General features: G+C 41.0%; 2 protein-coding genes across 7 annotated transcripts; both read left to right on the top strand.

Annotated features, from left to right (window-relative positions):
* The first annotated feature begins 1,937 nt into the window (after positions 1-1,937).
* stai (stathmin) lies at positions 1,938-16,563 on the top strand. 6 transcript variants are annotated; one of them, XM_069048241.1, is made up of 10 exons: positions 1,938-2,080; positions 2,507-2,558; positions 6,808-6,885; positions 11,789-11,958; positions 13,744-13,929; positions 13,991-14,137; positions 14,236-14,376; positions 14,480-14,632; positions 14,812-14,964; positions 15,315-16,563. In XM_069048241.1, exons 2-10 carry the CDS (start codon positions 2,525-2,527, stop codon positions 15,384-15,386), a joined length of 1,134 nt encoding a protein of 377 aa, XP_068904342.1. In that variant the 5' UTR covers positions 1,938-2,080; positions 2,507-2,524; the 3' UTR covers positions 15,387-16,563. The 6 variants fall into 6 exon arrangements, with proteins under 6 accessions (XP_068904342.1, XP_068904343.1, XP_068904346.1 ...); XM_069048242.1 differs by lacking the exon at positions 6,808-6,885 and having other exon boundaries at positions 1,939-2,080; XM_069048239.1 differs by lacking the exons at positions 1,938-2,080; positions 2,507-2,558 and adding an exon at positions 4,729-5,030.
* A 128-nt stretch (positions 16,564-16,691) lies between these two features.
* On the top strand, positions 16,692-18,658 carry LOC138131300 (guanine nucleotide-exchange factor SEC12). The gene is made up of 6 exons (XM_069048236.1): positions 16,692-16,941; positions 16,991-17,384; positions 17,710-17,944; positions 17,994-18,237; positions 18,289-18,445; positions 18,500-18,658. Exons 1-6 carry the CDS (start codon positions 16,801-16,803, stop codon positions 18,583-18,585), a joined length of 1,257 nt encoding a protein of 418 aa, XP_068904337.1. The 5' UTR covers positions 16,692-16,800; the 3' UTR covers positions 18,586-18,658.
* The last annotated feature ends 2,696 nt before the right edge of the window (positions 18,659-21,354 follow it).

The raw sequence follows: 21,354 nt of genomic DNA, 5'->3' as shown, positions 1-21,354 counted from the left end.
ATTAGAGTAATTTGGTCCCACAGTGCAAGTGCTTGAAATGGATTTCTTCACGAGCATCAATTTGTACAAGTACTTCCACTGACCCCAAACTCTTTATTACCAAAGCAGAATAATACCCACATCGAGACCAATTCTAGATTTGCTGAAATCCCTCCAAGCTGCTTCCGGCAAAGAGAGAATTTTTATATTGGATCAATGGCCTTTAAATTATGTAAGTACGCTTTGAACAACCCTTCTGCGAAGGTACAGCCCGCAGGGAAATTTCGCGCTGTCCCTTCGGACCAATTTGCCCGCTTAAAATTATTACGCTCTTCCACACTCCACCGGACGGAAACGGAAATATTATTGTTATGTTATTGGTGTCTGCATTCGTAACGTTTAATTTTTTTAAGGGAAAAAAGATAGACGTGTCATTTTTTAGAATGTCTGCAGATAAATAGATTTCCTTCAAAAGGAAAGTGGAAATGTAGTCGAGGTATAAATTTTCTATTGTATCCATTTTCCTTGCGATGATATTTGATACCTGCTTATCTGATAAAAGCAATATGAGGTGCAAGGAAAAACAGGAAAACATCGAAGCAATTTCACGGAACTACTTCCGAACAAACATTTATTGTACTTTACCATTATTTAAATTGACCGTTTTTGTTAAAAAATACTCACAATAAAATTACACTTGATGGTGATATTTCTTTGTTTGTTGGTGATGTGAATCTGTATTTTCAATCTGTAATAAACTTGAAGTGGGTAACACTAATCTGTCATGACCAAAAACGAAACAGAACCTATATACGATTCTAAGAAAGTTGCCTTAGTACGGATATGGCAATAAATAGTTAATTAAGAACTCGATAAGAAAGTTTCTCTGATGACCACGAACTCGGAGACCCGAGGGGCCACAACAAAATCTAACGGCGTCTGTGGCCCATCGGATTAACATCAATAAAATTTACGGCCCATTGTTTTGGGGACAGTCGTTAAACAGTCCTCCCAAGCCGTTAATTTCTTAATTTTGCCAAAACTATTGCCTACGCGATTTAAAATAAATTTGCAACCTTTGTGTCAAGCACACAAGGAAGTGCTTTTTATCGAGTCAGTCACCTCAAAATTCAACCGTCAGGTGCTAATTATGCCCCCAAACTCGGCGGCAACAAATGTAGGATAAGTAACTATCGCAAACCCAAAATGCAAATTCCTGGTTGGCGCCATTTAACAATAATTTTCGCTCCTAAATTTCAGCGGTTGGTGTTTGTGATGGTTTATCGCGTTCACCTTTGGGAACTTAAGTATAATTTAAATTTCAACGGTTAAGGCATGATTCATAAGCAAGGTCAAAGAAATGAGTTTCTGTCCTCTATAAGGAAAGACGACATTGTTCCAAACGAAACGGTTGAGCTCTCGCCCACTAACAAACCGTCAAGTCGGATGCATTTCGCCAAATCCTAACGACATTTTCCCATTCAAGTACTCTGGTTTAATAAATAATAAATCTCGATCTTGGCCATAACGAGCATCATCGATCATCATTGCTAACGAGTCAAGTAGAGCGTAGGTGTGGGTAAACGAACCTTCAAGACTACTTTCTTTAAATATAATTGAGCAATAACAATAAACGCAGACTGCACCATTACTGCTGGTTCATTATTATTATTAGAGACTGCACAATCACTGCAAATGTATCATTATCGGAACTGTCGTGCCAATTCAATCAACTTTTCGTAAAATTACTCATCTAGTGTGAACTACACCAGAAGTAGTTACATGATTCATGCGTTAAAATAGCCCCAAAAAACAATAACATTAACCATTCCTTTGTGAGTGCAATCCACATTTGAAAATTTAAATTTGGAACCAACACTTCTTTTGTTTACTGCTGCTGCCGACCAATCGGAGCGCACGATTCAAACTGAACGGGCCAATGGCGAGGCGTCGTTCCCCGTAGCAAAACACAGTGGCCGTTTCTGTCAGATGTTTATAAATGCTGCAAAGCTGTTTTATCTCAGAAGGTATTCTTGTGCTCCTTTGCTGCTAAAGTGGTGTAAAGCCGAGTCAACCGCTTCATTAACTGCATTATTAGAGGGTGAGTGAGTTAATCCGCTAGTTCACACTTTTCATTGATAATTTCACGGTTGAGGGTGACGGGTGTTGTTTGACGGTTTTTCGACAGTTTTTCTGTGATTTTTAATCACAGAATCGTTTTTGCCCTGCATTTATGACACCAATCCACAATTTACCCACTTTTATCAGATTTGTGTTCCACACGTCCTTGTTACACCGTTTTTATAAGTCCTCAACAGGTAACAAAGACAAGTGGGACTAGCTGACGGTTCGGGGGCCCTAATGCTAGTGCAATCATAACATTACATTTCCATCAAACTTTCGCATTGTCTTCACCAAATGTGAAGACAAAGAAAGTACAGCTTGGTTCATATCTAATGACAGCAGTTGTGATTAACGCTACGCCCTAGGCTCCAAATTTTTTGTGTCTAATGTTACGTTTTTTCAGGTGTTGTGAACCGTTAAAATGACCGACGTTGAAGTTGTGAAATCCACCGAGCGTAAGTACCTCGATTAGATCAAGAAAAACATTAGATATTGCAACCTGTTGCTCGCTTTACCATCTATTTATTTATTTATACATGCCCGGTTGTCACGTTTTGCGGAAGCGACTTGTAAAAACTCGACGATTAGAAGTGCGTCGTATTTCGGCTCCTGAATGGTTCATTGTTCTCGTATCGATACCTCCCACTTGCGGCGAGGGTCGTGTTGACCTTGATGCAGGTCAGCAGTGATTAGCGTGCGTTTATCTCAGGTCAGGGGTTCGTTCTGGTCGCTCCTTCATCGGATAGAAATTGACCCAAGTGGGTCAGCGTTCGTTCTTTGTCCGTTTGTTGATGATGAGTAATGTTTTAAGTAAACTAGGAGCTGAGCCGGTTGTCTTTTAATAAGTTATTGTCTGGAGAGGATTGATCGATTTTACGGCCGCTGCAATTGCAGCGTCATTGCGTGAGCGGCTGAAAGTGCTGTCTAGCGACCGTGAAGACCAACCCTTCCTCCAATTAACATAAATTCTATTGACAGTAGGAAGTCTGCGGATAGAACAATGAGAGGCGATTAATGTGTCAACGATTATGGGCACCGCTTGTGCAACGTGTTTTTTTCCGGGAACCGACACATATGGTGTGAGTTGAAAGTGCACATTTCCTCGTCCGTAGAGTCCTCTTGGGACGACGGAAGCGGAACGAGCAGGAAATGAAGACGATTAATTGATGCAATGGCGACTAGTTTGGTTCATTCGGATTGTCTCGTTTTGCGAAATTTTTAGCGCACGTGAATCACGCAGAAAGAGCGGCTCCGGGGACCGATTTGGAGCCGCAACCATAATGAAATTTTTGATGCGAATTTAATGCGAATCTTCCTGATTTAGTCGGCCTTGACACGCAATGTTTTTGACCTGTCGCCGTCAGCCACCCTAACGAATGGGCAACACGTGAGGAGGGAGGAAGCGAGAGAGGTGGCGATGTTAAAATTGAGTCCCTCGATCGAAAGCAGACGGTAAAGATTTCACCCCACGCCCATGAAGAGATGAAAAAATCCCGGACCGGCTCGCCAAGGCTGTGATCCTTTCCATATGTGGCATTAGCTCCGCACTCGGAATACTAAAACAAACTCCCCTGACCCGTTTCGTGAACATCATCGCTCTTTTTTGTAAATTGTCATTGAAGAGTTGCAGGGTTTCGGTGCGTCCTGCTGGGTCGCATTCGGGTCGAAAGCCGTCTGCGTGGGAGCTTCCTATTTGGGAGGCTTCTAGAGAAAGCGTTCGACTCTTGAACAATTTTGTTTCGGTTACTTTTTGGTGTCGTGTCAATTATCAGATTTAATAAAGGGTTCCGGTGGGGCAGAAGCGTGGCCCGGCTGAGTCATTTTTTAATCATGGGCGTCTCGTCTGCCGTTACTTTTCACAGAACGTGACACGAAGGGAAACCCTCGTCCGAGGAGGAGACAGAATTGAGGAGCGGCGCCCATCAGTTCTCGTGGCGCTTGCAAAATATATGAAAAATATTGCGTTGTTTGGGGGTTTTGCACAAGATTTATTGGGCCAAGAGAGAGAAATTGCAGTTAAAAATGGTTGAAATATGTTTTTTTTTGTTTTTGTTTTGTTTTTTTTTGTGTTATTAAAGTTGCCGATAACTAAATTGGTGATTAAAATAAACATAAAACGATATAGATTTATGCAATTGTAACGTGCTAGAAAGAGATGAATGCGTCACCAACGTAATTAGAGTCATGACTAAATTTAATAAAGCCCATAGTCATTAGAGGTGACGTTTAACAAAAGTTAACTTAAGAGGCTCAAAAACCCCAGAACAATAATTTTGGAGTCTTGTCAAGCAACTGGAAATTGTCCGATATTATCGAGATTATCGGGATTTGTGATTGACACTTTCAGAAAAAGAACAAATCAGAAAAGTTTGCTCTTGAACCCTGAGATGTTGTTACGCACGGATGCGCTCGCTGTTTAATTGTGCGATTCCTCGGAGTGTCGATTTGTTGGTGTAAGTTTTCCTTTGTCCCTTTGGAAGTTTTTGAAATTTCGTCTGAATATTCTCGTCTCCGCCGTGCGTCGTTCCAGTGACTCGGTTACGCCATTGGGGCTGTTGCCCGTGGGGTTTCACGCACACACACGGAAGAAGTTGGCGTCGCATCGGCGGCGGCGTCTGTGGCGACGACGCCGTCCGATATCGACCGGAACAGGCCCCGTGCGGCGTCGCAAACCAGCGCCGCCACCACACCTGCTCTCCCGTCTCGCACACACGCTCACAGTCCGTCTCATCCCCGTTTCGCGAGCACACGAGCGTCGTCGACGTCGCCGCCGTCGCTGTCGGTTATTCAGTGGTGCAACAGCCCAGTCACGTTGACACGGTGAAGAGGAGAACAACACGCCGCCGCCAAAATGCTGATCGGTCTCGTCAGGGAGTCGGTGATGCAGTGCTTCTGCCATACGTGCCGAGCACCCATCCCGGCCGCCGGTAAGTATCGATGGTAAAATTCGGAGATGGGACCCACCGACCTATCGATTTCGCATTAAACGCCGGAATTGACAGGTTCGTGGGGGTGCGACCCCCTCGATGTCTTGCGTAAAGTCTGGTATGGTCCGAAACGATTCGCCGGAGAGGGAGAGATTCCGTCTTCACCTGTCCGGATGGGGTGAAGTCTCGCCGCCGTGATGAAGATGTACGGTCTTGCGTTGTCGGTCTCTCGAAATTGACTCGCATAAATCATCTGGAAAAGTCTGCACCGCCGAGTTTCGTTTTATCGATCATCTGTCGTAAATTATTGCTTCGAGACATGTCTCATTGTCACTCTTTCCGATTTCTTTTGCATTCTTGCATCTGACGAAAGTCAAAGTCTTGCAGGTGTAATGATTTCCCATCCGGACCATTTACGGTGACATTATTCCACAGTCAAGTAAGCTTTATTTGCAATTTTCATCGATGAATGCTAATAAAGCTCGGTTATGCCGCGATAAAAGCTTGACGAGATGGTTTGTGGTGTTTGAAGCGGTCGACCCCCGGATTCCTCCTTCCTTTCATTTGTTCGTTTCGTCGTGAATCATGGTAACAAGTGGACGGTTCTAATGTGAAAAGTTTCGCTCCGGCGGCACTGTTGAGGAGATTCAGCAGACGGCGGTGTGGTCCCGGAGGCGGCGGTTTATTGCCCGATTAATGGACAGTGTGGAAGCAGCCCGGTAACCCGGAATTCCCCCGGTCTGCACCGCATGAGTCATCGCTCTCCCACTGTTGCTGGGGAGAAAGCGCCGAACGGGAGGACTGGATAGGGGCGCTACCGGGGGGTAGGAGAGGATAAAGTGCTCCCCGACTGGCACACGCCCGACGCGACGCGTCGGCTTGTCCGACGCGTGGTCTTGTTGAATCGGGGAGGAACTCCGGGAACGCCAGACGTTCCGGGGATAATTGGGATTACGCCGGGACGTACAGGTGTTGTGATAGGGGAACGCGGAGCCGTTCGTTTTAATTGCGGCCGTCGGTCTGGCATCTCCGCAATAAGGTTTGAGGGATCCCGAAATTCATTTCGGTTTTTATGGTCCCGGAGGAATTTCATTTGCATAGTGGGAGTTTGCGACAATGGGAAAAACGGCGGAGCGGCGAAAAAATTCGTGTCGGAGCGTCTTTTTCCAGATTGTAGGGATTCTCGGGGATCTGTTTTAAATAATCGTCTGTTTGACATTCTAAACAAGTTGGACGAACGTAATAGGGCTTCGTTGCGAAACGATGATCCCGTTTCGTTCGGCCGACTCGCGGTTTTACGGCGGCGTCTCCGGTTTCACCCTCCTGTAATTAAAACGTTCAAAGTTTCGATATCCGATCGTCGTCGGCTTTGTCCTATCTATTTCTGTGTTTCGGATCGATCGATCCGACGACTCTCGGAGCGGATTGAAGAGCTGACGAGGAACTGGTGGACACCGCCGTCGGTTGCGGTCAGGGCCGTGATTGACAATGCGAGTTTGATCGTTGAATGCGGCGAGAGCCGCTCGTAAATCACTGTCAAGGGCTGATCTCTCGAAAGGGCATTTTCATTCACTTTACTCCTGTTTTTGCCCAGTCGAAAAAAATCCAGGATATCCTGGTTCCGGAGAGGTCGACTGGAAAGCTGTCGGTGACGTTTTTGTTCGCTCTCGAAATAATCCACGGCAAGGTCCAGCGATCGGCGTTTTACCATATCAGACTTTACCAAGGTTGTCCGACTCGTTGCCAAAGAATTATCGAAATGTTTTCCCCTTTTCAGTTCATAGGAGACAAATTCCAATTACAAAAGTTAAAACGAAACCAAGGACTAATCAGCCCAAAAAAGTACAATTCGTCAGTAAGTATAGACCCAGTCGCTCTGTATTGTCCCGCAATAAAAGCTTGTTTCTTTATTTTTTATGTGTGTTTTTTTGTTGGTGTTGTTTCTTGTTAATTCATGTTAATTCGAGGCGACCCGATTGTCATGCACGCTTTTCCCGTCCGCACTTTCCCCGATTTTACGGACATGCGAAATCGAAATTAGGCAACCAAATCTGGTTCAGATCGATCGGCGATCGCCTACCCAAATAGCTCGATCGATCTTAATCGCGAACGTCGAAATTTGTGTCGTTTCGCGTTTTTACGAGTGCATGTGGCATCTTGCCATTTCGACGGGCACTTCCGCCGTGAACACCACCAGGTCTGATCTCGTTTGGTGCAATGCGGACAACTTTCTTGAGATTTTTTCCTTCGGAGGGTGCGAACGACGTCACAGATATGGCCACGTGATTTATTCGAGTTTCTCAGGTTCGTTTAATCTCTATCGGAGCTTACTCGTGACTTACTTTCGGTCGGCGCTTTATCAGACGAGACGCTTTTTTTTTTGGTCGGATCGGGGACTCGACACGGTGACCTGGAAAACGGGATTTTTGCACTGTTGTAAAAGTCCATGGCGGAACTATTTTCGGAAATGTACACAGACGACGGGAAAGATCGAAAGTTCGAGCTTATTTCTACCTGTCGAGAACGTTTCCATTCCGCTGACGTTTCATTTCCTAATGGATGAGACACGTAATATATCAGCTGGTTAAGTTCCATTCTGTGTTTCCCCGGAAAGGCGACCGCACTATGAGCTTTAACACTTACAGAACGACAACCCGCATTAATTAAGGTCGTAAAATTTTAATTAAGACCGAAAGATTAAACATCTGTGAGTTGATTGAAGCGACTGGGGGAGTTGCTTGATTACTTGTGGATTTTCGGTCGTAACCGTAAAAATTAAAACGCGTTCGCTGCACGAATAAAAAACATTGTTTTAAAGTACGACTCTCGCTTCCATTTGCATTTACAACGGAGTAAATTGTTTCGGAATAGAAAAAAGTGAACGAATGTGAAATGTGTTTTTCCCCCAGAATGCTGCATCGCCTTCTTCATTAACGCTTTTAATTTGCAAATTGGCGCCGTTCCTGTTATTTTCTCGATTTACTGTTTTACGGTAATTATAGATACGTTCGTTGCTTCCGTTCCAAAGAAATGTCGAATGTAAAAGCGAATGGTAATGCAACCCCCTCGGCGCACTCGTGGGTTTTAATGAAGCGAGTTGTTTCTGGAAAGTGCATGTTTTGCATTTTAAGATTCTGTAGAAATGCTAAATGTTGTAGTGAATTGTTGGCGATCCCGATTTCGGGTTCGTTTACCTCCGACAAAAACATATTTGTAAGTAATGTTCATAAAAGCTCATTTGCTGTGGCCTAAGTGGAATAAATACGATTTGGGTTGGCTCAACAAAATTACAATTAAGTCTACACTACAGACATCACCAAATAGTTATGTAGTGGTTCATTAATGGTAGGAGTTATTTAACATAATGACCACCTGCTACGGTTGACCGACTTCTGAGATTGATAGCGTTATATTTTTTTAAATAATGAAGACAAATTTTATATAAATTATACCTAAGATGCTACTATCGCGCGTTCAAATAAAATCCTGGGCTGAGTAGGCGTTGGAAAAATTAAACTGTTTAGAACAGTGTAAAGTTTGAATTTCCCGCCGTTTAGCATGAATGACATTTGTTTATGTTTAATTGGAACACAATTGAACATGTTTGTTTTCAGCAAAGGGTGCCCTCAGATATTTGCTTCGAGAACAGGAATCGTTGATTTATTCTATTTTTAATGTAAAACATTGCAAAGAAAGAAAAAAGAAAGATTTTTTTGGCTCTAAATTTTTGGTTAGCTGTCAACATATTCCAATTAATCTACGCTTTAAAAAAGCACAACAATTGAGGGTTTCCAACGCCTTCCCAGCACAGGATTTCATTTGAACGCGCGATAATAGTGAACACACTTTTTTTTAGTAATTATGAGAGATTTTTATTCTGAAAACAACAATGTAGGTATCACAAGTATACACTTACATAAAAAAAAAACACTACGCTAAAACTCAAAATATTTTGATAGTTTAGCCTTGAAGCCCTTGGGGCCATACGTGATTTTATTATGCCATTTTGTAGCCTATTCACAACAATTTAATTTGGTGTATAGATAATGAAAATCCTCCGATAAATAAGGGAACTATGGACAAAAAGAAATTATTCAAATAAAACTTCCGATTTCTTTTTTAAATTAAGGAGATATTCTAGTCTAGAAATTTGAAACAACACGAAAAACGTCATCCAATATTCGTGCGCTGTCATTTTTCAGGTATTCGGCCTGTTTTGCATCACTCGGCTACCGTCTCGTGCTTCAAACTTCGGCCTCATCCCTGAAAAGTGATCTGACAGCATAATGAAAATAACTATTCTAAAACCCCATCCGAAAATTTACAGCATTAGCGAACTTGTACCGGTTTAAAAAAAAATCAGTAAAATTGTAGATAAAAAAATTAATAAACGCGTTTTTATAAGTTTTTAAAGGTGTTGCCATATTTTATTAAGGTCTATTTACCGATTGACTTCGATTTCGATGGCTACGTGGCATCACCGTTACCTAACTTTTTAACCCATGAGTAATAAAAAAAAAAAAATCTGTTGATTAATTTTAAAACTATAGGCATACTGGTACTGATTAAGAAATTATTCGTTTCTTTTTCTGACCTGAGCAGTACTGTTGAAATCGTGGCAGCCATTTGGGAATTTTGTTCGCGGATGTAGCAAGCTTAATTGTAATTTTATTTATTTGAAAAAAATTGTACACTATGAAAACATGAGTAAATTTGTACACAAAAGACCGACAGTAAAACGTTTTATGGTTTAAAAAGAATCTCCAAACAGAATAAAATATTCAATTCCATACTAGAATATGCTCTAAAATTTAAAATCCCACAATGCTGTGTTTCTGCGATTTTAAGTGTGTGTTGTGTGCATTTTCCTGATGCATAAACATGAAGGGGGTAGTTCATTTTCACTGCATTATGTGTGCTTGTTTCATTTTATTCGTTTGCATGATCAACTCGTGAGTAGAAAATTATTGATGACGCCACGCACAGAGATGGAATCGATCTAATTACGCTACTTTGAAGGTCACGAAACTAGCCGGGACATTATGGCAGAACCTTGAGTTGGCAGCACTGTTGCCGAAATACCGATCGATTTTTTTCCAAATGAAACTAATATTTTTTCGCCCAGTTTTCTTCAATCAATTCAAATGAAATATGCTCGAAAGGACCCGGAGTTGGTTGAACTGTTGTGGCCCGGATCGTTCATTGTTAATTTATTTTGGGCCGTTAAAATTAAACGTTATTGTGGGGGTTGACACCGGCGGAAAGCTCTTTGGACGGGTCGATACCTCCGTAATAAATTAGTTATTAACACGCCAATTAGCCCCACCACGTGTACAGATACGCTAATTTGTCGGGTGCGTAATTTTCGCCGCCGCCAGAATTGGAAATTAACAATTCACAGTTATCGCCGGCGCGATAAATTCGCCCGATAGAGCCTCGTTTCGGTTCGCACCTCCTCCGGTAATTGTCCGGAGTCGTCGCGTCTCGTCCGCTCCGGGTCCTTGGCGCTTTTCGGCGACCGTGTAATTGCGACCCCGGCGGCGACTCCACTATTTTTCATAAGCCCCTCATCAACAATTGATGAGCGTGCGGACGGCTCGTTGCCTAGGTCTTATCGATCTTGGCCGTCGCCGGCGCCCCAAAGTCTGTCTTGACGCCGCCATGTACACACACAAATCCACCCCTGGCAGACGCCCTCGACGTCGCGTCTCTGACGTCACGCCGGAAAAAGGGAAAGAGAAAGGACTCTCCCGTCATCCGCAGCGTCCGCATCACCTCACCTCGCCGTCTGAATGGGGTTGGGGGTGCCGATTTCGGAGAGTGAAATTCGTCTGGCGCTCGCATCGATTTTCCGCGTTCAATGACTGGAGAGGGACAGGGTTGCGGTGGATGGGATTTGCATCGCGTCAAACCCGGAAAAGGGAATTTTCGAGTGGCGACCGGAAAATTTCCAGTTGGAGGAACGAGGAGTCAACAACAGGGACGGTTCGCCGCGTTTTTTGTTACGTTTGTTTAGGCATTCAAATGTATTTATGAAATTCTGAACATGCAGTCCCTCCATTAACTTCCACTGCCACATATTTCACTGTCACAGTTTACAACTTTTCCTTTGTCATTTCGACGACAACAACACTTTTTTATATTTTTGTGTTAATAATTAGGTGAGAGAAACACAATTTTTATTTTTTTGTGCGCAAGATTCGCGAAATAATATTTTTTGGAGAATGCGTTGGCCTGTTGTGACGGAAAAATTGCGACGATAAGTTTGGAATGTCGGGGGCTGTTTGCGGATGCGTCGCAGCCGTTGACAAATTTGCGCGGATGTTGTTAAATCGTGGGGAAAAGTCCGCCGAAAAGGGATGTTCGATGTCTGTAATCAACCCCGAAGCCACGATCCTATGAAATTGCTTTTTCGCGGATCGTTCATCACGAATTACAATTCAGTTAGGGGGCTAATGAAAACGCCTCCTGATTTATAAGACGTGATTCTTGGAGACAGCGAGCACGATTATTTTCGACGGTGGTGGTAATTTCAGCGGTGAAAAATTGCCGCCCCCGAGGATGGAGGATTTTTAACCGGTCCGCCACCTCATTACCGTTATTTTTCGCCCTAATGAAGTGCCGTTATTTTCACGTTTTTTTTTGCCCCTTTTTAACGCTTATATCGCTACAAATTCTCGGTCGTTTTGTTGTCTCGGCTAGATCGAGTCGTTCTTTATCATTTTATATTTTTTTTGTTGACGAATTCTCTTTTTCAGCGACCGAAGTTCGTTGCCAGGAGAAGACCCGGGGCGGATTGCGTTACGAGGTCATTCTGAGCGAACCGGAAGTCAAGGTCACCCCGCCGAAAAAGGCCGCTTCCCCAAAGAACAGCATGTCCGTACAGGACATCGAGGATAAGCTCAAAGCGGCCGAAGAACGTAGACAGGTAATCGATGGAGCGATGATGGGTTCTCGTTTTCTTAAATATTTCAACTTTATGCGAGCACGAGGAAGGTTCTTTTTGGTCGATAGAAATGAAAGAGCCAGATTCTGGACGTGATTTTTATTTAAAAAAATTTCATAATTCAATACGATTATATTTTTGGTCTCAAACTGGGAAAGGAAGAGTTGAGAAGAAAGTTGGAGTCATTTCCGATGAAACCAAAAGTGTTGAAATTTTAATAAAAGTGCTCTTTTACATTCTGACAAATTAAAATATTAAGTTTAAATTGTATGTTGCTCCGGAATTGATATAAATTATAAATTACGTGAAATAGATTAAAAGCTCGAATAGTCGGAGCGCTTGTATGTCTGTGTCTATTTTTATCTCGGGATAAACTCGGTAAACTTGCGTTAGGTCACGGAGTGTTAAAGGTTAACACTTTTTCCACTCATTGTTATGGATTTATTTATTATGGAAGGATAATAAGCCGTTAGGATCAAATTTAGGCCATTTATGACTTTGATTGTCGTTTGTGGAATGCATAAAAGAAATGTAAATATTTTTGTTCGGAGTTACTTTTTGTAAATGATTTCTAAAATAACTCGTAAAAACTATAATGGCAAATAATAATTTGATGTATCATGTCTACCTTTATTTATAATTTAATAAGAAGAAGAAATAAAAAAGGTGGTAATGAAATAATAGACAACGTAATAGGTACACAAAGTTAAGGACATACATAGTATGTTCATTTAAAAAATGCATCTTAAAAAAAGCAAAACATCCATAAATGAGGTCAGAAGACCAATTATTAGCAAATAAGAGCACGAGACGAAGTCGAGGGCTTTTATTTGATAATAATTGGTCTTCTGACCGAATAATTTATGGATGTTTGAGCTATATGAATCACCCTGTATATTAAAAACTAATTAAATTCCTCTTGGTATCTTCCGAGTGCACTTCTTCTTTCATTCGCACACCTCATCCGTTCCCGTTTTCATTCGTCAACTCATTCTCTCTTCCTCTTTCAGCTCCGTAATTATTACAAGTAATTATTTTATTTGTAGTACGAGTATAATTAATTTCACAGTAAAATAAAATTTTGATAACATATTCATAATTGATTTTGAATGAAATGATTTTTCTTTTATATTTTAAATTGCCTACTTATGTAATTAGAAAGTTTTTAAATAAATTAACAAAACGATTGAATTACCCACATATTTTTTTATAAATAGATTCCACTTTTTCTTGGATTAAGGCATCAGTTGCTTAAGCTTTTTTTAGAAGATAATTATCTGAAAATATTTTTATATTCCCAAGAAAAATGCTCCAAATTAACGAATAATAAATTAATTGTCCACAACTGTTACATTGACAGTTTCATATGAACTTATTTGTGTGGGAAGGATTTTAGTAAAAACTCTTATTTCCAGTTATTCCATAAAAAGCAAGTTCAACGACATTTCAGAAATCTATTATAAACTAATAGATGTAAAATATTAATCGACCAAACTTGTAATGATATGCTCACCGGAAACTACGAGCTTGTCTTTTGTATCTAATGGAACATCGATTTTGAAGCAATTTCGGGCGGGACTACGTTCTTTGGGGAATTGTTAATTGAAAAACTTGTTCCTTTTATGTGGATTACTTTTATTTTTATTTGAAAGTAACGTAATACATATTCGGCACGTAAAAACAAAAACGCAATACATATTTATGAATTGAAAATGTTTGAAAAGTTCTTGGATGACGATTCGCGATAACCTCCTACCATGATTGCAGCAACTAGAATCTAACAAAATCGCGGCGCTGGCAGCGAAGATGCAAAAGATCGAGGACGCATCCCGGAAGAAGGACGAACAAACTAGTCAATTCATCTCGGCCACTCGAGATGCCCTCGAACAGAAAATGGAGAACCACACGGAGAAGCGCGAAGCGTACATCACGGATCTGAAGACCAAACTTAAGGTAATAGTTGCGAGGGAATCTAGCGCGGACGGGTGTTACAAAGCGCGTCTTTAATCCGCAGGATCACATCGAAAACGTAGAAAAGACCAGATTATCAATCGAACAACAGACCGACGAAGTGAGATCTGCGATCGAGGAGAAGCTGAAGACGGCGTCGGTGCAACGCGACGAGAATATCAAAAAAATGCTGGAACGCCTGAAGGAGCACGTAAGTAATCTGTGTCGGTTCGTTATCGGTGCACTTCTCAATATTATCATCAACACATCTCATTCACAAATGCTTGCATGTTTGTGTGCATCATCCAGGAAGAACAAGTGCAAAAGGTCCGAACCAGCAATGCTCTTAAGTTCCAACAATTAGAGGCGGCCGTACAGGAAAAACTGGAACAGGCGCAGACCAGGCGCTCGCAGCTCGAGCAGGAACAGAAAGAGAAATTGCGTAATTACGTAAGTAACGTGGACAAACAGAATATCGATGTAGTGTTTGTGCGAGCACGCCAGGCATGCCGTTTTTTGTTTTATTTTTTTCCCATCAATTAATACCCCTCAGAACTCACGTCCGCTGGAAGTGAAACAGAGCGCCGTTTCCACGTTGGAGGTTCGCAAAACCGAAGTCACGGCCCAGCTGGAAACGAAGTTAACCATCGCCGAGCAAAAGCGGGAGCAGGAAATCCAGCGCAAACTCGAAACTGCCAAAAAACACGTAATTATGTTTGCTTTCTTTTGCCGTCGGTGGCACTCGACGCGCCGTCGGAAACGAGCTTTCGACGAGAGCGTAAAGTGGTATCGGCGGCGAGTTGTTTTTTTGTTTTGAATTTTTTTTTCGTCCTTCGCTTTCGGCACACCGGCTTATTTGTTCTTTGTTTGACATATCCCGCTTAGAACGAGCACTTAATGGAAGTCAAACAGACAATCGAGTCGACGGAAGAGAACCGCAAGACCGAGAAGGTTACCAAAATCGAAAGTAAGCTCACTACCGCCGAGCAAAATCGAGAAAAGGAGATACAGCGTAAATTGGAAATCATCAAAAAGAACGTAGGTATCTGGTGGAGTTGTGGAATTTTTGTAATGGGTATTTGTCAATGGGTCATGTATCATCTCGATGTGTGTAGGTGATAAATGTTGGACGCGCTGCTTCATCTTGCAATCCGAACGGGAACCAGAGTCAATATTGTGACGTTTAATGACCCATGTGCGTCCATATTGTTTCACGGGAAGATTTAAATGTCAGCGGGATGGTGGAACGGCGAATCGAAGAAGACACTTTGCCGATCAAAGTTGTCGCTTCGATTTGTTGTCAAGTAAATGTTTGATGTTTCGTTTGAAGTGGTCGTTCAGATTTCGAACTGTCCGGATCAGGCTTGTGATGTTGAGTTGTTTTGCAGGAGAAGCGAGCCGAGGCGGTGCGCCAGAACAAAGCGAATCTTCTGGCCCAAGGCACTCCTTCGTCTGGTTAAATATCACGAAACGTAGTTCTATTTTATATCCATAATCATCTGCTTGTATCAACCGGTCTTGGGTTTTTTGCCTCAAGATTAATATCATATTACGAGAAGATTATCAATAGTTAAGTTCTTCTCAAGTATTGCTTTTAGACTGAAAACTTTGTGATTATTTAATTATATTTCATTTGTATTTGTTTTTGATGAAGTATATTGTATTACTAAATGCTCATTGTTTATAGATGGAGTTGTGTTTGTTTTCCGTTTGTTTCCATAGTTTTTGCAAAGTCCAATATAATGTAATTGATATTAAGCGAAGTTTAACGCTAAGGATAATTGTGTTTTAAACTGACCAGCTAGCTTAGCCACCTGTGGACAATTATAATAAAGCTTTAAGATGTGTTTCGCGCACTTTTTCACATGTAGCTAGATATTAAAAGAATTGTAAATCAAAGTTTTATTTTTGTGTAAAGAAGTTGGATTGCGTTTTTCGAGTGACATGGTAGTGCGCGGTTTAAATATTTCTTATAGAAAGACGTCGGTAGCGAACGCATGTCAGTGCCATTTCATTTGTACAATGTCGGTCACTCGAAAAATCGGACCCATGCGAAACTAGGAGTAAGGATTTATTGATTGAGTAAAAAGTATACACGAGCGTCTTGTGAGTACTTTTTCGATTTCAATAAGAGGATGAGTTTCGTTTAAGTGTTTATATCACAACAACAACCGCCTAGTGCTGCCTTGTGTATGAACGACAGGAGTGATTGGAAATACAGATTGTGCTTATTGCTGTAGTTATTTCGGTTTGCTTTGTCCAAGTAATTTCAGATGGTGTCGCTTTTGGGGCGATTATTTGGACAAATTAAACAAAAATACCACTACTAGCTTCTGTGATGAGTTGTTTTTTCGAATATAAATTTATAGCAAAGAAAAGATATTTAGCTAAAATGTAAAACTGTAGCATTTGTGTAGTGTTCAGCAGTCACCAATTTATAATGTTTCATACGCTTTCAATATGTATAAACGAATATTGTTTGTTCAAATCATCGGTAATCAGTTGTGGGGACGTACTTGTATCCTGGTTAATGCTACATTTTAACGTGTTGTTTGTAACATTTTTAACGATATGTTTCGTTTCATTATACGTTTTGTTCAGTAAGTACTAATGTTGCTTAATAAATATTATTAACGATTTGACATTTTTCGTCACCTTTCCACACCACAAACTTCCAAAAAAGTTAAAAGTGTCGTAAATGTTTTCAAATTTCCGAATGACGCGCCACCTGTCGGGTGCGGCGCTTCTAGTTAAATTGGGACGTTTCTCCCCACCTTTTATATTTTGACATTCCAAAGTGTTTATGTTTTTGGAGGTTATCTACGTGGAACTTTTGAAAAATATTGAATAAAAATCAAAGAAATTGTTTCGAGAATGGCACCGTCACGCAAGTACATTGACGACATATTAGCGCGGTTAAATTTCCCCCTTTATACGGTGCAAATGCTCACTAACAGACACGTAATCGTCGGGGGCGGTGGAGGCTCTTCAAAAACTGGAGTGGCAAATGGTTTTGTAAGTGAAACAGTGACCACAATCGCCTTTTATAACACAAACCTTTAAGGAAATCTTCGAGTTGGCACATGACGGCACGAAATTTGTAGCTGAAGAAGTCACAAGACACGAGACTGGACCTAGTGTAGTTATGAATTGTTCGGCCTACAGTGATAATAAACGGTCGTACTTGGTAGCTGGACAAGAGAGTCATTGTCAGTTGTACAATGTCGAGAGCGTTCTAGTCACGGAAGAGGAAAACGTTGAAACGATAGGGCACAATCACAATAGTGAGGTTAGGCAACGGCAGTCCAAGGCCAAACCGAAGACGGACAACAACAGAAACTCGAAGAGGTTAAAGTTCGTAATCAAGCCGGCGGACAGCGTACAGACGGACTTTCAAGGGCTCGAGCCCCTTTTGAGGGTCTCGCGGATCCACCCAACGGGGAAGATCTTGGCGACAGGTAATCAAAAAGCGTTCATCGGATATTGTCACGTCGCTAAACGAAATTAAAAAAAAAAGATGGCAGTGTCAAATTTGTTGTAATATATCGCGTGTTTTTGGTGTTTTTTAAATTTCACCTCAAACTTGGCGTTGAAGAGTTGATTGTGAACGCTCTGCACAGTAAAAACACAAACAACGCAAAAAGTGAGGTTAGCGTTAAACAGCTGATCCGTGATCTCTAATCCGTGGTGCGTTCACAATCGACTCTTCAACGCCTACTCTAAGGTGAAATTAAAAAAAATAACACGATATTTTCTGTTTAAATATTGAGATCGTTTTGTCAGGGGGGACTGACGGCATCGTGCGGTTGTGGAAGTTCCCGAGCCTGCAGCCCGCCCACGTCCTCAAAGCGCACACGAAAGAAATCGACGATCTAGACTTCAGCGCTCACCAGAACTATCTAATCACGATAGCGAAAGACGGTGTCGCGGTGCTGTGGGACTGCTCCAAAGGGAAAGAAATTCGAAGGTTGACGTGGAAGCAGCCGGAGGGTTCCAAGTATTTGTACAAACGCACTCGGTCCGTCAACACTTATTTTCTTTGTCAAAAATAAACAAATCGTGCGCAGGTTCGGCGTCGTAGAGGGCGAAGACAAGAAGTCCGCGCTGTACATGTTGGCAAACCCGACGGGTTTGGCCAAGAAACAAAAGTCGTATTTGCAGCAGTGGTTGCCCGACGAGGGTGTCTTGAAGAAGTCGGCGGAGTTTGACGAGAGTCTGGCGGCGCTGGCCGTGCGAGACGACGGGAGATTTGTAGCCGTTGGGACGATGTTCAGCGGGTCGGTGATGATTTATATCGCTTTTAGTCTCCAGGTAGGTTGGGGTAAAGGTAAAATTGTCGAGGAGCTGATTTGGGTGTTGTAGAGGGTACTGAACATACCTGGTGCACATTCCATGTTTGTCACGGGGCTGGAATTCTTGCCTGTCTCTGAAAACCATACTGTTACGAGTGTAGCAGAAGCGGCTGTGTTGTCTATATCTGTGGATAATCACGTTTGTATACATACCTTACCTTACAGACGTGAGTATTATTTATCTCATCATTATGGTAATTTTTTAAATATTCTTTTTACAGGTACTATGCCGGCCTTAGTAGGAATTTTGATATTAGTTTTAACGTTATTCTTGACTTTTGTGTTTTGCTCCTACATAGGCCTATGATCGGAGATAGCAAATAATTAAAGTTATGGTTTTTGTACAAAGGTGGTTCACAGAATAAAAATATTTACATGAACGTGAAGCGTTTTACTGTAAACCATATTCCTAATCGCGAAGGTGATTACTAATAACGCAATAACTTATTACTTTAGCAACAATATACTACACGTCATGTTTATAGCGCAAGTCCACACATTTGTTTTCAAATTTACGAAAACTGACCTCTAAACGTTGATAAAACAGCAAAAGATATATTTTTAGCTAGCTATCTGATACATTACATCAGTGACGCCTTTTTTACGTAAAGAATGAAAAGGATAGTACAATTTTAATTCACTTATTAATTTCAAAGATTTACGCAATGAGGTTAATTGAAAAAAAAATCTTTCTGACCTTGATTATTGAACTTGCGTCTGTGGTTGTCCTCTAACGGTGTCTCAGAAATAAGTACCTACATTAATTTCAACTGGTAATAGAACTCATTAATAGAAACAATATTTGAAATATATTTTTTCCTAAACCTTGCAGTTATGCAATTAAAATTATTGAAAAATTTGCTATAAATTTCGTTACCCGCCTATGGGCATTATTTGCTTCGCCGATGCGAAGAAAAAAAAACAAATACGAGAAAACCTTCCCTTGTTTTTTGCTAACACCGGCTAACTGCTGCGCCCGTTACTATGACCTATTAAGTGTGGAAGAGAAAAAAAAAGAATCATATGGTAGATATTAAATGAAAACAATTTTAATTATAAATATTTTAAACTGCCCCGAATAAATCATCCATACCTAAGATAAGTAATGACAAAATGTCGCCTAAAATTAGTGTATTAATCATGAAGTAATCAGAGTAATCACCAATCATTACACGAAGTGCAAAGTGACCGCCGTTACTGTCAATGCAATAATGAAGGCGCCGACGAAATGATTCTTCCACTCTTTCCAGCATACCTACCTCTGTTATTGCGAATTGTAGCAGCATTTTCCACCAAATCCTTCATGTACCTTCCCCCATAAGAAGAAGTCGCACGGAAATTCTCTGGGCTCGAGGATCACTCCTGCACGCTTCACCATACGCCAACACAACATTTATGTATTCACTATTCGAAAATAAACGCGCCATTTTCACAAAATTTTTGCTTAAATCACAGAACCAACTCGTAAACACCTGCCTTTTGCAGTCGTATAAAACTAACTGAACATGTAATCCTCCTACCTCGGCCGCAGAGCGAAAAAACTTTATTCTAAAAACACAATGTTTTGCGCTGATTTTACAAAAAGTATTATTTCACGGTCACTGTTGTTGGGTCAATAACTAGGAAATACGAGTAAATAGATAGCTCGTTAATTTATGGGAGGTAAAATACTGAAATGAAAATTATATTTCGAAAAAATGGTACATAACAATGTTCTTGACGAGATCTGTCACTGGTTAAAATTAATGTACTTATTGCTGTATTTTAATCTGTGGCAGTGGTGCAGGTCACCAGTGTTGAAGGAACGAAGGCCACGTGGTTGTAATAACAACTGGAGTATGGTGTGGTGCTGGTTGCGAACTGCCCTAGACCCCTTCAGTAAGGGGGTTTTTATTTCCCGTTTCATACAGTTTGGTTCCTAGTGCCTGAGCGCATTTTGATGTTCCTGGAATCTTCCGGAAAAATATACTTTTGAGCTTGATGGATGAAACTGAAGATTGAGATTTTATTAAAATTATTAATTTATTAACTAATCTTCAAGTTTATGAAAAAAGTGAAAGTACCAACCGACAGGATTCATTTGTACATTTCCTTGGATATTAAGGATGATGAAACCGTTTAAAAAAACTTTGGCGATAAAAACTTGATGTCATCAATATCTTGTCTTTACAACCAATAAAAATGATAAATTTCTGATGCTATGCTCATATAATTTATCATGTTGTGGTATATAAAACAATACAATAACAACTGCTTAGGGAGTTTGGACAATTTCTATAATTGCACAACTATCATCCATAATTAGCAATTTGTTAATTCTGTACCGGAATCCACCAAGATCTATAAAGTCTTCAACAATATTATTGCTTGCTTACAAGACAATTGTAAATAGGTACAAAAAAGCTGACAAATTTTATCCTTTACAACTTTTATTTGAACATTTTTCTCATATAATGAACGGTTATCGAGTTATTCTATGAAAACTTGTTTTTTGCACCTTTCATACAAGATGGCGGCCTCGCGGTCAATAAGGCATATCAAAATGGCGCTCTGTCATGTGCGGTTTCACTAGCCGATCGTATAGTTCCCTCTCCAAACTTACTCCATGCTTCAGGGCTACTTGTTTTTATCGGGGAGTTATCACCGGGCCGATTAGTTTTTTTCTGCGAACTGCTGCACTTGTGAGTGCATCCAAATGCAAATGTGGTCACGCCGTACCTATAACTCCAGTGTTTCAATTTTATTTCCTCTCAAGAGTATCTTACGAACGGTTTCATTGCTTCTACTCATCTAAGTAATACTTATTTATCTCTTGCCAGTATCGTCCTCTTGGTCAGACATCCCTCATCTGCATCGATAATTTTCAAGGTTCATCTGCGTTCGGCAAGGACAAGGTAGGTACTACAGTTACATCGCTTTTTTCCTTTACTTATCATCTCCTTCCTTCTCTTCTTCATCCGAACATCGTTTTCACTTGTAATGACCATTTAGTAAATTCTTTTCTATTTTTTCCCAGCTCCGTACTAACGTACTCCCAAAAAATTGTCTTCTTTTTTTTTGCTTGTACCCTCCCCTT

The sequence above is a fragment of the Tenebrio molitor genome, chromosome 5, assembly GCF_963966145.1.
Source record: "Tenebrio molitor chromosome 5, icTenMoli1.1, whole genome shotgun sequence".
NCBI classification, from domain to species: domain Eukaryota; kingdom Metazoa; phylum Arthropoda; class Insecta; order Coleoptera; family Tenebrionidae; genus Tenebrio; species Tenebrio molitor.
Note: the sequence above shows the minus strand (reverse complement) of the source record. Positions and strands in the feature narration are given on the sequence as shown.